Below are 17,196 nucleotides of genomic sequence, written 5' to 3'. Positions count from 1 at the left end.
CCTTTTATCTTGTTTTAATTTTCTGCAATTTACTTTTTCTGTCTTGCTCATCGTTGCTCGACGGAATTCCTTTCGCGAACGGACCTCCTTTATCCGGCGAATTCTCGCTAATATCTTCAGATACGAGTTTACCCAGTATCATCTGGTGCTTTCATTCAGTTCTCATCCTCCGAATTACCACCACCATGTCACAATCAACCGGCGTTCCATCGTTGCTTGAACGAATTTCGGTGGCAATTACCAAATTGGAATCACGATTGAAATCCGTTAAAGAAACGATGGAACATCAGTTGATTGTGACATGTGGCGGTAATTCAGAGGACGCGAACAAAATGAAAGCACCAGATGATACGAGTAAACTCCGATAGACAAAGACAAGAAAAGTAAATTGTAGAAAATTAAAAGACGATAAAAGATAATTGTATTTCTTCAATTGTTCCCTCAAAACATAACAAACGCTTCTATTTATAATACTAATAACCTAACTTAATAATCAAGAAATAATTATATGGAAAGTTATGCAAATCAAAAGATAACTAGATATGAGATATATATGGGCATGAGCTCGTATCAGCCTAGCTCGTCCCTCAAGCTTCAATGTCGTCCACAACATGCATGGATAAATCCAAGATGTGCTAGCATTATTTGAATAATATTTTATTTAAAAAAAATTGGAGCTTCATATAAAAGATAACCTTACCTTTTTGTTTAATGTAGATTGAAAGATCACGTGGAATTGTTAATTGTGGAAAATCTTAAACAATAACAATGTGTTTATGATCAAATTTTAAGTGTATATAGAATTTTGCCAAATTTTGTAATATTAGCCAACTAACCATTGAGCATATTTGTTTTGGAGAAAGGGTATTGTGTGTGGTGGGCATGGACACATATGATAGAAGACTATTCAACGTTGACGACGTCAACGACTCCGTTCCTTATATATAAACGTAAACGCACTTCATTTAATTCATAACAAAAACAGAAGAATTAACAAACTTAAAAATGGGCAGCTTAGCGCTGATCACTACGCTCTTAATCCTTTCGGTGATCGGAGGGGGCTCCGCGGTGGAATACAGCGTGACGAACACCGCCGAAAACACTCCCGGCGGCACCAAGTTCAACAACGTCATCGGCGCGGAATACAGCCAGCAAACACTCGCTGCCGCCTCCGATTTCATATGGGGTATCTTCCAGCAGACTAACCCTGCCGACCGAAAATCCTTCGACAGAGTTAGCTTGTTCATTGATGTCTTTGATGAAGTCGAGTTCAAGGATGCCCCTGCTTATGCTTCCAATAACGAAATCCATGTTAGTGCCAGGTACGTCCATGCTCTCTCTGTTCATGTGTAGCTAATCTGACAAATCTTGCACGGTTCGTTCGCTACAGGGAATTGGAATTAGAATTCTACTGAAAATCCTTTGTTCGATAAAAACGATATAATCAATATGAAGTGTGTATGTGTACGTTCGTTTATGTTTGTGTGTAGTATGTGGAGTATCTATTGTTTATATTGAATTCAAATTGTGGAATTGGGAGGAATTCAATTTCAAATCTAAGTATTTTACGGTATCGAATATTGGATTGGAAATTGAAGGCTCCAATTCAATTCCGCATGCTCAATTCCATGATACCGAACGAAACTGATTGCACAATATTTTTAAATTTATATGATCATATATAATTATTTGACACATGTCATCAAAAGTAATCACTCCTAAAAAAATTACAAATATACCATTGAATATGAACGCTAATCATACCACATAGTACATATTTTAGTGGAATTAATACAATTCAATGTTTTAAAAATTGGACTGGCAAACAAACTGACGAAGCTATCAATTCAGGCATATCAATGATTTTCCGGGCGATGTGAAAGTGGAGTTCACGGGTATCCTGTACCACGAGATGACACACGTGTGGCAGTGGAACGGGAACGGGAACAGGGACGAGCAATTATTATATCTGAATGAAGGGATAGCAGATTTCGTGAGGCTCAAGGCAGGATATCCGGCGCCAGGCTGGGAGGGGCCGGGAAAGGGCGACCGATGGGATGAGGGCTACAGTGTCACGGCAAGGTTCCTTGAGTATTGCGACGGGCTGAAGAGCGGATTTGTGGCGGAGCTGAACAAGAAGTTGAGAGATAGTTACAGCCCAAATTTCTTTCAGGACTTGCTTGGAAAGTCAGTCGACACTCTCTGGGCAGAATACAAAGCTACATATGCCAATTAATTACTCCCTATGTCTCGCTTTATGAATAAAATAATGTAATATATTTTAACAAAAATTCTATATATATAGTATACTATAAAAATAACCTTACCTTTTGTTTTCATGGAAAATCGGAAGATGATCACGTGGAATTGTTCATCATGGAAAATCCTAAACAACAACATTAATGTTTTTATGATCATATTTTAAATCCATAGTAAAATCTAGAATTTGGCCAAATTTTATGATATTATCGATCAGTTTCTCTTTTATTAAAATATCTATCACATTTCATTGAGCATATTTGTTTTGGAGACAAGGGTGCTAAAATTATTGTGTGTGGTGGGCATCGCCACTTGACTTGACTAATTAATAGTATCCATTCGAATTCAATCTTCACATTTATCATTAATCGAATATATCGATCACAAGGCAGACTATTCAACGTTGATGACGTTATAAACCACACAAACGCACTTCATTTAATAACAAAAAAGAAGAATTAACACTCTCAAAAATGGGCAGCTCTTTGATGATACGAGTCGTGGAGATGCAGCGGAAGAAGAGGGAGAAGAGTAGCAAGAAGATGAGGTCGAGCACGAGCCACCTTGGGAGCAGGACGAGCCAGTCTATGCCTGGCTTGATGTTTTATTTACGCTATTTCATTTACACTTGCGTATTTTTGGTAATTTTCTATATTATTTTGAGTCGAGCATAATTTATAAGCTCCGTCCGCATTATTTTGCTTGTTCTTCCACGAAACGTCTACTATCAAAAGTATTATTTTTCTCTCAAAGACTTGCCAAAACTATGATTTCTCTTAAACCCTAGTTCATCTTCGTCGTTAGCCTCTCGGCTCTCATGACAGTTTTTCATTGTTTAATAATTGTGATATCGTGTTTTCTTGGAGTTCTTGGCTGGTTGGTTGGAGAGAAACACAGCGACACGAGCTTTGATCGTATCATCAGGTGTTTTCATCTGTTTTCATGTCACCAAATACATTGGGGATGCCAATTTTGGAGGAGATTCCGGCAGCCAGGGGCGAATGCAGAAATAATTATCGATAGGGATTGAGATTCCTAAACTTTATTTTGATGTATATTTTTGAGTAATTAGATATTTGTAGGGGCTTTTACATTATAACTTACAATAAATTTGACTAAATTTAAAAAAAAAATAGAAAAACGTAAAAAAAAATATTTCATTGAGGGCTTAAGCCCTTACCCCTTTCACTTTGGGTCCGCCCATGGCGGCAGCCACGTCGGAAGATAAGTCTATGGTGCACAATCAATTGGAGCAAGAACATATTAACCGTAAAAAAAGAAAGAAAAGAAAAACAAACTCAAAAGTAAGATCTTTCATACATTAGGTTATTAAAGTCATCTTCCACTTTATAATCAGAAAAAGAGGATACTTACTAGTTTTACCTTCGTGTAAAACAATTGCGCGCCATTTTTTAAAAATTTAATTCGCCCATAAAATTTAGTCTATATCTATTTATACTATTAAGTTTTTCTAAATAAGGTGAGTTCCATTTTATACTTATAGTATCATAAATTAATAAACTACTATCATCCCATATAAACTTAATAAATTATTGAAACTTATTTTCACAGTTATTTATTCAAACTTTGAACATTACTTAAATTTATGTTAATAAGAACAGAATCCAAATCGAAACTGGGTCTGGTAACGGGCCAAGTTGATTTGGGCCCAATGCTTAAATTATAATTCAAGCCCAATTTCACTCCCACATATGGCAGCTCACCCACTTCGCACGGGCTACGCTTGGAGTAACGCTCCGCTGCAGCGCGTGCGATAAGATTTCGCCCCACACTTGAAATAGCGCAGATATTTTAACTGAAAAATTCAACGCACTTGCAACTGATTCACCAAGCTGGACGTTGGTGGAGATCTCTTCCCGCCATCAACTCACCGGAAACCGCCAAACCATGGAGTTCCCTGCGGCGGCGATCTCCGTGGCGGTGGCGCTATTCATTTTGTTCGCATCTACCGCCGTTTATTCAGCTCAGGACTTCGACATCGCCTCGCAGCTCCGCTCCAAGTCATCCAACGCAGCCGGTCTTTGCGCTAATGTCATCGAGCCTTCTGGATTCCCTTGCACCGAACACACTGTAAGTTCTCGCATCGGATAATGCTATTGCTATGCATTTCGGTAGTTCAATTTAATTGGAAGTGCAACTTCTTTTAATGCCTTTTTAAGTTACTGTAGATTTTACCTTAATTGTGGAGTTTCTATGTTGATAACTGACGAAAAATTCGTGTACCTGCTATTTGTGATCGTGATTAGGGCAAGTATTTAGCTGATGAATTTTTAAAAGCGTGGTCAAGGACGATTTTTGTGTACGAGTACTCGTTTGAAATTTTGTTGTTCAATTGTTTGTTAATAGTAATGTATTTTTCACAATATTGTTGCAGACTCGGACAAAAGATGGATATGTTTTGGGACTTCAGCGTGTTACGTCTCATTCTGTAGCTGTGCATAAAGGGGCACCTCCGGTTTTGCTCATTCATGGACTTTTTATGGTAATTGCGTGACTTGCGTCCGCGGCTTGGTTTTTAGTTAATATATGAATGGAATGTGAATACATGGAGATTATATGTGCTGGGAGTAACTGTTGATTGTTGAAATCGGTATTGTTCTGATCATGTTTCCTTCGATTGTTTGGAATTGGCTATCAAATGCTTTTCTTTGTGGATGGAAAGTGCATTAATATATGTATTTGGTAGTTCAAGAAGCTCTTGGCTGTGTAATTGTTTCTGTTGTTCTTTTGGAGTATTATGGTGTACTTGTTACTAGTTTACGGCGTGCTTTTCGCTTCTGTTTCTGGATCACAGCTCAGTGATAGAACACATTGCTTCAGTTGAAATGACAAATTCCATTGAATCTGATGACCTGAAATAGCTTCTGACTTCCTATATCTTCACTAGATGGTGATTAGATTCATGTAGATGCCAGTGCAGTATTGCCAATGTTATTAGATGAATATTAATATCAATATGTAGATAGATAGATATAACAGATCCATTGATATGTTCAGTTTCCGTGTGTTTCATCCTGATTCCTGACCTACCATTCTTTATCAACTACCAAAAAATAGTTTGATTTGCTATGCATTATTGTAATTCTATTTGTTTGTATAATGAGGTTCCGACTCCCTATGATTGCTTGCTTGTATGGATCTGAAAATCTCAGAAGTAAATTTTCTATTTTCAAGGTCTCCTACTAGCTGGAAGTACAAATTTAAAGTGGAAAGGAAATTTTTTGAGTTAACTTGTGGACAATGTATGCAGAAACTAGAGGAATAGGTAGTTAGTATAAGAATTAGGAAAATAAACTGAACCTTCTTAATAACGATCACAGCCGCAAACTTTCTATGTTATCCATGTATAAATATATATTAACATCTTTGAATCAGAAATTTGAAGAATAAATTGTAGCAAACTTACAATGATTGCACCCAAGGAACGGAGAATATTTAGTTATTCAAAATAGAATTCTCTGTATGTAGGGATCCTTTGTACTGCCCATGTAATCATACCACATATTAGCTCTATGTGCTTGACATTTAGTCTAGTTTTACCAGGAAATTGAGCTATACATGTAGAGGAATTGTTTGCCTTCCCTATTTTATTTGTCAATAATGCAATTTCTATCAAATGTTTTTGTTCTTGTTAGATAAGTTACTCTTCTTGTGTGTTAATTATTGAAACAAGTTAAAATGCATTTATTCTGACCTCTTTTTTGTTGTATGCTGCCACAACAAACAATTAAACAGGGAGGTGATGCATGGTTCTTGGATTCCCCAAATCAATCCTTGGGTTTTATACTTGCCAACCGTGGTTATGATGTGTGGGTTGGTAATGTACGTGGAACACGTTGGAGTCATGGTCATGTATCTCTGTCAGAGGAAGATAAGGTCAATTTTTGTTCCTTTGGTTCTTACATTGTCAATGCAATAATAACAACTCATCTCAATGTGAACTAGCAAAACATTATAGTGTACTATCAGTTTTTTTCAATTAGACATTGGCTGTTCGCCATGCAATCCTGCATTGAATGGAGAGATATACTGGCACATTAGGTAAAGGAAAGGATGTCTTCTTTTGCACTGCAAGAAATTTTATTTTTTTACTCTGTTAGACCTCACAGGCACATTAGGAAAGGAAAGGATGTCTTCTTCTACTTCTCAAACTGATCATTATTTTGGAGTGATTTTATTTCGACTTAAGTTTGATGCTTTACATTTATTTCAGGATTTCTGGGATTGGAGTTGGCAAGAGCTGGCTCTTCATGACCTGGGAGAAATGATTCATTACATATATTCAACTACAAATTCCGAAGTATTAGTTGTCGGACATTCACAGGTCTTCAATCGCGTGAAAAACTCTAATATTTAGCTAATCATGTTAAATTCTTATATGCTATTCTTCTGTACTTTTTTACAGGGAACAATCATGTCTCTGGCGGCCTTAACTCAACCATATATAGCAAAAATGGTTAAGGCTGCTGCACTTCTCTGTCCTATATCATACCTGGATCATATCACTGCTCCTTTTGTTCTGAAATTAGTTAAAATGCGTCTAGACGAGGTTTGTTTGATGTGGTCAACTCTTTTCTTTCTGAAAGTATTCCCCTGTTGGATTAATATTTCTGAATGTTTACTCGTATATTCAACTACTTGTTCTAGATAATTCTGGCATTGGGAATTCATGAGCTCAATTTCAAAAGGTATAAAATATTTGATCTCTCTAAAACTATAACATTGTCTAGCTCTTCCCTGAGCATTCTGATCATAGAATTCCATTATTTCAGTGAATGGGGCACTCGCATCATGGATATGATGTGTGACGGACATCTGGACTGTGCTGACATGCTTTCTTCAGTTACAGGTCTCAGATTCTTACAAACTCTTCTTCATCTCTGTTTCTTTCCCTTAGATCATAGGTGCTTGATGGAAATAATGGTATTCTCCCTTATGATACATTTAATCTTGCTAGTTATGTCGATTCAGTCTTTAGCACCTAGACAACTGGTGTCAAGTGAGAAGGTAGGGTGTGTGGAGGTTATCTCGCAGGTTATTTGGACCTCGTGGAAAATTGTTCATTGTTTTTGTTGCTACTTGTGTGATTTCATTTTTCTAAGAATTAAATTGGCTGCAAAAAATATTGTCAGTGAATTATATGCTTTATGATAGTAGAATTGCTGAGTTTATTTTCTTGTGGCAATATGAACTTCTATGTGCCAATGCAAAATGTTAACTAGTTCTGAGGTCAGGCAACTGTCACTGATTGTTATGCTGCCATGACTAATGATTAAAACAATCAGTGTTTCTATTCTAAAGTTTAGCTATCTAAAGCTATAAAATGTACTGTGCTACATTTTGCCATTATGACAAACATTGCTGAAGTGCTATTTATATTTGATCATATTGACTCTCACTAAATCTCGTATATCTTCAGGGGAGAATTGCTGCTTCAATAGCTCACGAATTGATTCCTATCTTGAATATGAGCCTCACCCATCATCCTCAAAGAACTTGCACCATCTTTTCCAGAGTATGCGCTTCTGCTCTATCTTTATTCTTCTACTAAGATACTGCATTTTTCTCAACAAAATTTCTTGAGTTTAACTTACTCCCCTGAGGAGAGGGACAAAATGCTAGAAGATGGTTGGGCTCTTAGCTCTTGGTGTTATGATGGTTATAATGCTGATGAATGAGCATGCACGACCCATGCATACTTATTTGTACGTCATTTCTACTCGCTCATTATTCTGCCTCTGATGTTCCTGGTTGTTGTTCATGGCAGTGATCCGTGAGGGAACCTTCGCGATGTATGACTATGGAGTGTGGAAAAATTTAATGTACTACAAGCAGTGGAAGCCACCAGCATTTGATGTCAGCTCCATCCCTAGTTCATTGCCGATCTGGATGGGATACGGAGGCAATGATGCATTAGCAGATGTCGCAGATGTGCAGCGTACAATCAAGGAATTGGTATCAAAACCTGAATTGCTCTATCTTGAAAACTACGGACACATAGATTTCCTTTTAAGCACGAAAGGCAAGGAAGATGTTTACGACAGTATGCTTTCTTTCTTTAGCTCATTAGCAAAATCTAGCTCTTATTGAGCTCATATGTATGTCTACTACTATTTCTATGTTGTAAATTGTAGTACTACATTTTATACTACTCTACACGTGTGTTGTACATACGGGATCCACGGTTATCCACTTGGCTAGGTATTGTGAGCCGGGTTAGGATTCAGATTCGGATTCGGATTCGGAGTTATCCAGGTAACCGGGTCTTATAAGACTCTTATTGGGACTCTATGTAATACAAGGATTCGTACTTGTTTTTCATAGTAAATATCCCTTTGCTGCGTAACCAGTGTGTATGAAGTAATTTAAATTTGCAAGTCCGAGTTCTAGAATAAATTTAAGAAAATTAGGCCTAACAAGATATACAAAAGCAAACATTCTAAGAAATTATTTATTTGGGTAAAAATGAATGAATTAACGAAAATATTGCGACAAGTGATTTACTAAAGCAAACATTTCCGTAAATATTTTGGTGACCGTAGCCAAACAACTTGATTAAAAGCCAAATAAAGCTAGTACTATTATTTTCCAATAATAGATACTACATCTAACTCTCAAAATTAAGTTCCTCAACTCCATCTTTTTTTTATGATCTCAATTTCCTCTCTTTACCTTTAATTCTAATCAATCTATAAAATGACCGTAGCCAAACAAGCGACAGGTGATGTCTATTGTAGTTCCACTAGTCAATAATTATATAAAACTAAGTTTAATTCTGTTATCAATTGTAATTCGTTGGTTAATTATCGTCCTGACACTACAACAAAAAAATTCGTTAAGGACATTTGTTAGTGCAAGTAAGGACACTATTTTGTGTTTTTATATATACCATCAACGCTTTAAAAAACATTCTTATTATTAATATCCCAATTAAAATTAGAGAATGCAAATGGAAGCTTCCTAAAAAGAGAAAAATTAAGTTAATTTGTCATTTAGAAATCAAATAATCCCTCCGTCCACAAAAGATATCATATTTGTTGGACGACATATGATTTTAGGAGATTTTGTTTTGTGTGTTAAATGGAGAGAAAAAAATATAGTAATTTTTATATTCATGTGAGAGAGAACTTTTTCTAAAAATGAGAATGTGACATCTTTTGTGGGACAAATTAAAAAGAAAAGTTTGACATCTATTATAGAATGGAGGGAGCAGTAATTAGGAGTACTACTGTAATTAATTTTAAAACCAAACGTGCTGAAATCGTTTACATGCACACGTTAGTTAATACACACAGCAGAAAATGAAATCAATTACTCCATAAACGAAATTAATTAAGTAGTACAATAATAATCCATAACAACACTAAAGATTTTATTTAATATTCCAACACTTCCAACATAGTACTCCACTAGTATATACCTTCATTTTAATTTGGCACCAAATCAAAGCGTGCAACCTCCTCAACAAAACACTGCATATTCATATAAGACGAGCCTCCCTCCGCCACCGCCGCCTTCTTCCACTTAAGCGCATTCGCCCTAATCTCGTCCGCCCGGGGCCCACGGACCACCGCCTCCAGCACCCTCGCCACCTCATCCTGGGGAACAATCCTCCCCTCCGCCTCCCCTCTACACATCCTCACCCCGACCTTAAAAACATCAACCATAAACTTGGCATTGGTCACTTGATCCCCCCACTGAGGGAATGCCACCACCGGCACCCCACTCGCTAATGCCTCCATAGTCGAGTTCCATCCACAGTGCGTCATGAAGCAGGCCGTGGAGGGGTGGGCCAGCACCTCCTCCTGCGGGCTCCACTGCACGATCCTCCCCCTCTCCCCCACCTTGTCCAAAAAGCTCCCCGGTAGAACATGCGGCTTCCAGTTCTTCTCCCGCGGCGGCGGCCTCACCACCCACAGAAACGACACGTCCGACTCTGCTAGCCCCTTTGCTATCTCGTCCACCTGCTCCTGCAAAGCATTTTTTTTCTGTTTATTTGACAAGATAATATTATGAAACATTTATTTTTCGTCACAAAATTTTAGTATTTTTAATAAAAAAATTAAAAGAATATAAAATTAGAGATAATGTTATTTTCATTTTATAAAATATTTTATTTTTAATAGGACAAATAGGATAATAAAATAGGGTTGAGAGATTAAATAATAATGGTTCTGGAGATACAATCACAAAATTAAATTGAAATTGGTTTTTATGTTTATATAGTAGTAATTTTTATCATATAGTATTATAAATTGATAATTTCTTCATCTATGAAAAATTAAATTTACATTTCTATCCTGCAAATTTCTACAAGCAAATTTCCACCAACCAAATCAATACCACAGACAAAACAATGTAGATAACATATCAATTACTCCAACGCCAACAAAAATCCGACCAAACATTCGATGAAAAAACCACACAAAACCATGTTTGTTTCCCAAAAACTCAAAAACGAACACATCCAACAGGCAATATATAATCGTACTGCAGCACAAAAACACAAAAAGAAATGACGGAAAAACGAGAAATGGACCATAACTTGGACTCATCGATCGGCCACAACCACAATCAAACAGCAACCAGCCAAAATCAACAGAGAGAGATAAAATGGAGAGAAAGGACAAGGAGGAAGAGCGAGCTAGGGCCGACTAAATCAATCAATCAATCCCACCAAAATAGTGATACGTACAAAAATTTGTAAGTAGTATAAAAAAATCAACCTGCTGCAGGTGCACGGCGCTCCCGAACGATATGTAGACCACCGACCGGGGCGCCTTCGAATCGAGCCACTCGATGCAATCCTCCGCCTTAAAGAAGTCCGCGCGCAACGCCTTAGATTCCGATTCCGATTCCGATTCCAGCTCCTTAAACAGCGGGCCCACAGTTCTGATGGGACGGCCGATAACTCGCGACATGTATTCAATGTTGTCACGTTCCATCTCGTCGAAAGTATCCATCAATACGCAGAACGGTGTCGCCAAATTACGAAACTGCCCCAAGATGGCGTCCCGCAGAAAAACGTACGGACTCCGAGGATGCAAGTAATCAGGAAATTCGTCGTGCCTGAGCAGCGGAACGCGCGGGAGCTGCACGTCCATCTCCGGCTCCCGCGCAGTCGGGAACGGCACGAGGCCGTTGTGGTAGTGGTAGTAGGCGGAGAAGCACGCGCACGACTGAGTCCAGAGGACGGCGTTGGGGATGGCGAGGCTCTCCGCCACGTCGGACACCCACGGGATGAATGGGTTGTTGATGAGGCACGACACCGGACGGCCCGCTTCGGCCTCTTTACGGATCAGTTGCGGGAGCTTTACTCTCCCGGCTGCCTCGATCTGGGCAAGGCAGGCGCGGAGGTCGTCGCGGTTGGGACTGTTGAAGTCCCAGCCGTCGTCGAAGAACTGGAAGCGGATGGCGCCGCGGCCGCAGGGGGTGGGGCGGCCGTCGTCGGTGATGCTGTTGGCCTTGCGGATGCTGACGCCGGCGGCTTCGGGGGCGCAGAAGGTGACGAGGCCGCCGGAGGCGGCGAGGCGGCGGCCCAGGCGGAGGAGGGGGTTTACGTGGCCTTGTCCCGGGAAGGAGACCATGAATGCATGGATGTTTTTCCCGCTGAGTGTGTTGTTGTTTCCTGCCATATGTATGGTCGGTCTTCGTTCTTTTGTTTTTATTCTTGTTATCAATTTAGTAAGTATTTGTTCGATATAATATGTGGAGAGAATAGGGGAATGAAGAAAAGATAAAATGGTCCACGCATCCTATTCAAAGCTGCAATACATATCGGAATAAGGAATAAGACCTGTGTAGTGATGTCAGTGCTGCCAGTTAACTAAATCCGAGGAACGAAACTCGTGGAGACTGATGCAATGGAGGGTGTCGATGACTCGCTGCCTTGTGTCCTCTGTGCCACAAATTCGAACTATAGGGTTTGTGGTGGAGCTGCCTTCGACTATGCAACTCTAGAGGTTGATTAACAAAGTTATACTATGACAACATATGCTGTTCGATTTCCTATAGTAGTACTAAAATAATCTAGGATTGAGTAATGAGATTATTTTAGTTGTAGGGTGTTGGTTAGCTATAACTAATTATCTCATTAGTATAATCCATCCAGGATTAAGTTGTGGGATTGAATCTCATGAACCAAACAGACTACATGTTTAACCGGGATACAATCTTGCAAACCGAACACCCCTTAAGGGCTTCTTAGTATGATGGAATGGAATGAGGATGAGAATAGAATGACAATTTGTCACGACCGCACTAGCTAAGGATAGCATAGCCGGGGAACCGTGACTAGGGGTGGAGGTATAAGAAGCTGGGATAGAATTTAGGGGAAATAAAATCAAACATTTGTTGCGAGACATGACTAATCAGGTGCTGATACATAGAAGAAAAGATACTCGATCATGAAAACTCGAGTATTTGTTTGTAAAAATTTCAAAATATCAGAGTTTTGAACAAAATAGACCTGAGTCTTTTAAGATGCACAACGGAAGCAAATGAACGCGGTTTCATGTATGAAGACATGAACCTCCGAGAGTCAAAATCTGACTTAATTAAATGTCTTGTCTCAATAGCACTTCCCCCACCACTTCACTGCTCAACCTGCACATTTAGAAATATATGCATGGCTGAGTACAAAAGTACTCAGTGAACACATTGCCGAAAATACAAGTATACATTTGAAAATATTGTCAAGCCATCATCAAAGTAACACTCGAGGGTGTTTATTGAAAAGGCCCGAGTTTACTAAAAATATTCACATTGGGTTGCAACCCATTTTTTCGGTACTTAGACATATCTGATCACATTGTGCCGTCGAGATGGTGTTCTCGCACGGTCACCTTCTCTGCCCATCATGTCAGAGGTATTCTTGTGCCGGGAAGGTGGCCACCTTCCACGGTCACCTGTTCTGCCGTTCACGGTCAGAGGTAGCTTGTGTACACTAGTCCGAGCGGGGACACCACCCTCACTGGGACCCGAATTCGACTTATATCATCATTCATAATTCACTTGGCCTTAGCCAAACAAATAGGCATCCTACAAAAACATTTATGGCAAGACAACATCTTTAAAAATCACGAACATGTGTTCGCGTTTTCATAAAATATGATTTGTATTTTTAGTATAGAAAAGCTCACCTTGATCGTTTAGATTCCTTAACTTGAATCTTTCGTCCCGACTATACTTGCGAAATCACCCTTTTTTAAAAAAAAAACACAATATAATAATACACTAATTAGACTCAAGGACAAAACTACTTAAATTAAAATGCATGCACCCTCATTAAAATCTTTTATCTCGTTTCTCGATTTTGGCGTATTTTTGATTATTCGACGGCCGCCCAAGGCGTCGCACGTCGGCCGCTTACGCTTATAACTCCTTCGTTGGCTTCTTGCATTTTCCATCTTGATATCGAAATAAAATCTCCAAAATTATAAAAGTGCACAATTAAATTATCGGTCCAAGGATTAATTAATTTGACCCAAGATAATTGTTATCCTAGCCCACCTTATTTCTCCAATTTATTTAGTGAGGCCCTAAAAGAAATAGCCCAATTTAATATATATCCCCATCTTTATTTCTCCTCAATCAACTAACAAGGCCCAATATACTTAATTATTTCCCCACCTTATATCTCCAATTAAAACTTGAGCCCAACACAAATAAAAGATGGAGCCCAAACAAAATAAAAAGGATGGCCCAAAGCAAAAGAGATCCCTCCTACTTCCTCCATCTCGGCCAACACCTATCTTTCCTTCACCATTTCAATCTCTCTCTCGTCACCCCCAAATCCCGTCGCCTTCCCCCCAACCTCACCACACCAGAGTCGTCGGCCATCTCCCCTCCGACGCTCACTGTACTCCGGCGACGTAGGTGTCGTCCGATCCTTCCGTCGCACGCCGCTGAACCATCGGTGGTAGCGCCGATTCGCCCCTCCGTCGCCCGACGCCGCTGCTGCCGTCGGGCTCCTCCGCCGCCTCATCGCTCCAGAATTTCTCCGGCGACGAAGACGAGCTCCTCCGCCGCCGATCCGCCTGAAGAGCTGATGCCGTCTCGCCTGGAGGACGCTGCTGTCGCCGCTGCACAGAGCCGGGCTGCTGTTCGCTGCCGGGTCAGGCTGCTGCTGCCATCGGCCTCTCTTTAAGCTAAGTCACCCTTCCCCTATTCCCCTTTCACCCTTTCGTAATTTATTCCGAACTTGAGTTATGGCAGCATTGATTCATTGTTGGGTTTGTACTAAGTTGTTTTCTCAAGTTGTGATCTTGTTGGGGAGAGTTTGCTCTAAATTCGATTACCACTGGATGTTTATTGCTACTGGACTACTTGTGATGCTAATTTCATCTACTGATTGTTGAGGCTAATTATAAGTCCTCTTGAGTTCTTGTTCTCGATTGTTCTACTTTGATGCAAGGGGTAATGAGGTGTTGAGAGGGTTACCTTGCTCGGTGGTCTTTCTCGATTATGGATTGATCTCTTGCCGCCCTCGCTCCTCTTCCTTCCCTTGCTCCGATTTTGTTGGTAGGATGTGGTGGAATTACACGTTGTTGGTAGGATGTGGTGGTTGATTTGCATATGTGTATATATACATAAAAGATGGCAAGTGGGAAGGATATCTATCAAAATATTCTTTCAGAGGTTAAAGATTGTTTTTCTTGTAACCATTAATGCAGCATTAATTGCTGCTGAAAAAAAACGATTCTATGTATATGCCCTCTCTCTCATTTTTTTTATATTTTATTTTGTAAATATATATATATATATATATAGGGTAGTGTTAAATTCCTTTTCTCCCCTTAGATTTAAAATCCTTCTTAATCTGGACGGTTAGATCTCATTCATCAACGGTCCAGATGATCTGCATTATTACACTATAATGGTGCATTATTAGTCTGTGTGCATTATTCAACTGAAAATCTGCATTATTACACTATAACGGTGCATTATTAGTCGGTGTGCATTATTCAACTTAAAATCTGCATTATTAAATGACACGTGGCATCAATCTAACCGTCGAATGACAAAATCGTGGGGCTGAGATCAAGAAGGAAATAGGAGAAAATATGGAAAAAGGATTTGAATACAATCCTATATATATATATTTAATTAAATAATTATTTAAGAAATTATTTGAGTATTTATTCACTTGTTCATTTAATTTGGTGTAGGTATAATCGGTTCGAGTTCGTGGCCGTCCGCGTTGAAGTACCCGTTTTCTTAAAACATACGATATATAAATTAAATTTCCGTCGGCCTTTGTTGGATGTATCACATTAAAATTTTGATTTTTGGATCTTATTTATTTATTTAAATTTATTATATTCACATAGATGTAATATATTTACGTGTTCTATTCACTTGCCTAACGTCAAAACAAACAACGACAATCTATCGTAGCTCGGATTTAATCGCATAAAAGTCACTTATATAGATAATCAAACTAATAATATAGTTTATAATAATATCGGCTTAGCGGGTCGTTACACAATTCCATTCTATTCTTGTGCTTGATAAGTGTAGCAAGGAATACAAAGAGAATGTAATTATTATTCCTTGATCAATTACATTCCTATGTTTGGTAACTACAAATAATATAGGAATTGAATGGAATGAAATAAACTATGAATAATAAATATGTTGATTCTAAAAAAATATTTATTCATAAATATTTTGGATCATATTTATTTTGTGCTCCATCCGTCTCAATGAAGATGACTTACTTTCCTTTTTGGTTTCTCCCAGCCAAGATGACTCATTACTAAAATTGGAAATGTTTTTATCTCTACTTTATTCCTTCTCTCTTACTTTACTTCTCCAATTAACACACAACATAAAGTTGCATAAAATCATGTGCCACCCAAGGAAGGGGTCATCTTCCTTGGGACGGAGGAAGTACTATACACGTAAATGAGTGTGTGCATATGTGGGGTGTGTTATTTTTTTCAATTATTAAAAATTCTTTAATTTTAATTTTATTACTCCTCCGTCCCATAATAGATGGCACACTTGGGAATTGGCACGGGATATTATGTGATGTTGTTTTGTGTGTTAGGTGAAGAGAGAAATTAATATATTTATATTAATGTGAGAGGAAGCTTTTTCCAAAAATAGAAATGTGACATCTTTTGTGGGACAAACTAAAAAGGAAAATGTGACATCTATTATGCCACGGAGGGAGTATAAAATTGAGATGATATTAATTTAAATATAAGATAAGATAATATGTTTAATTTTGTTAAAATTTAAAATAAGAAGAAATGATAATGAAATGGAATGGAATGACCACTCGTAAGCTAAATAGAAGGAATGACTATTTCCATATAGAATGGAATGGTGATTCCTAAAAAAATAAATATATCAAGCAAAGAAATTGAATAGAGTTAAGGAATGACATTCTATTGTTCCATTTCATTCCACCGTCCCAAATAGCCATTTAATGGGAATAGCCGGATAGGCATGAAACGGAGGAAATCCTGTGATACAACGACAGTTGTACTATATTAATCCATAAGCAATAAATTTATTTTTCTTTTTTTTTGTCATCCACAAAAAGAAGTTACTAGTATTTTTATTTTAGGTGAGATTTTTCAATAATAACGTGAATTTATTCTCTAATAACGTTATTTTCAATTATTTTTTTCTTGATTTTTTTATATTTTACCAATTTTATATACAGGGTATTAAAGTAGTATATTACAATGAGACAGCTGCAATATTGATAGTGTACGGATGTAGTGTATTTGAATGGGACAACTCCTGGTTTTTCATAGTGCATGAGTGTTAAAATCTTATACTACATTTAATACTCCAATGGTTGGGCCTCGAAAAACGTCTTTACACGAGTTAGATATTTTTCTCGTTCTACATTAAATGATAGAAATCAATAATTTGGTACTATATGTTTATCTATTCTTC

The 17,196-nt window shown here is 38.2% G+C and overlaps 3 protein-coding genes across 4 annotated transcripts; 2 read left to right on the top strand and 1 right to left on the bottom strand.

The window, feature by feature from the left end:
* Window positions 1-989: 989 nt before the first annotated feature.
* Window positions 990-2,318, top strand: LOC121757084. The gene is made up of 2 exons (XM_042152569.1): window positions 990-1,322; window positions 1,852-2,318. The coding sequence occupies exons 1-2, from the start codon at window positions 1,006-1,008 to the stop codon at window positions 2,234-2,236; spliced, it is 702 nt and encodes a 233-aa protein (XP_042008503.1). The 5' UTR covers window positions 990-1,005; the 3' UTR covers window positions 2,237-2,318.
* A 381-nt stretch (window positions 2,319-2,699) lies between these two features.
* Window positions 2,700-8,626, top strand: LOC121757038 (triacylglycerol lipase 1-like). Of its 2 annotated transcripts, XM_042152505.1 has the most exons (10): window positions 2,700-2,900; window positions 3,126-4,350; window positions 4,655-4,762; window positions 6,016-6,156; window positions 6,494-6,604; window positions 6,686-6,829; window positions 6,928-6,968; window positions 7,053-7,129; window positions 7,700-7,795; window positions 8,048-8,626. In XM_042152505.1, exons 2-10 carry the CDS (start codon window positions 4,168-4,170, stop codon window positions 8,368-8,370), a joined length of 1,224 nt encoding a protein of 407 aa, XP_042008439.1. In that variant the 5' UTR covers window positions 2,700-2,900; window positions 3,126-4,167; the 3' UTR covers window positions 8,371-8,626. The 2 variants fall into 2 exon arrangements, with proteins under 2 accessions (XP_042008439.1, XP_042008438.1); XM_042152504.1 differs by having other exon boundaries at window positions 2,700-4,350.
* Window positions 8,627-9,579: 953 nt separating this feature from the next.
* Window positions 9,580-11,964, bottom strand: LOC121757194 (gallate 1-beta-glucosyltransferase-like). The gene is made up of 2 exons (XM_042152709.1): window positions 11,007-11,964; window positions 9,580-10,250 (listed from the first exon to the last, which is right to left on the bottom strand). The coding sequence occupies exons 1-2, from the start codon at window positions 11,913-11,915 to the stop codon at window positions 9,708-9,710; spliced, it is 1,452 nt and encodes a 483-aa protein (XP_042008643.1). The 5' UTR covers window positions 11,916-11,964; the 3' UTR covers window positions 9,580-9,707.
* Between the last annotated feature and the right edge of the window lie 5,232 nt (window positions 11,965-17,196).

Source organism: Salvia splendens, chromosome 12, assembly GCF_004379255.2.
Source record: "Salvia splendens isolate huo1 chromosome 12, SspV2, whole genome shotgun sequence".
Classification (NCBI taxonomy): domain Eukaryota; kingdom Viridiplantae; phylum Streptophyta; class Magnoliopsida; order Lamiales; family Lamiaceae; genus Salvia; species Salvia splendens.
Note: the sequence above shows the minus strand (reverse complement) of the source record. Positions and strands in the feature narration are given on the sequence as shown.

Excerpts from the sequence above, each read along its gene's own strand:
- LOC121757084 (XM_042152569.1), top strand. The coding sequence starts at position 1,006 with ATGGGCAGCTTAGCGCTGATCACTACGCTCTTAATCCTTTCGGTGATC. Across the intron at positions 1,323-1,851 it reads GAAATCCATGTTAGTGCCAG|GCATATCAATGATTTTCCGG; the intron begins GTACGTCCATGC and ends CTATCAATTCAG.
- LOC121757038 (XM_042152505.1), top strand. The coding sequence starts at position 4,168 with ATGGAGTTCCCTGCGGCGGCGATCTCCGTGGCGGTGGCGCTATTCATT. Across the intron at positions 6,969-7,052 it reads CATGAGCTCAATTTCAAAAG|TGAATGGGGCACTCGCATCA; the intron begins GTATAAAATATT and ends CCATTATTTCAG. Across the intron at positions 7,796-8,047 it reads CTTGCACCATCTTTTCCAGA|TGATCCGTGAGGGAACCTTC; the intron begins GTATGCGCTTCT and ends TGTTCATGGCAG.
- LOC121757194 (XM_042152709.1), bottom strand. The coding sequence starts at position 11,915 with ATGGCAGGAAACAACAACACACTCAGCGGGAAAAACATCCATGCATTC. Across the intron at positions 10,251-11,006 it reads GCGCCGTGCACCTGCAGCAG|GAGCAGGTGGACGAGATAGC; the intron begins GTTGATTTTTTT and ends AATGCTTTGCAG.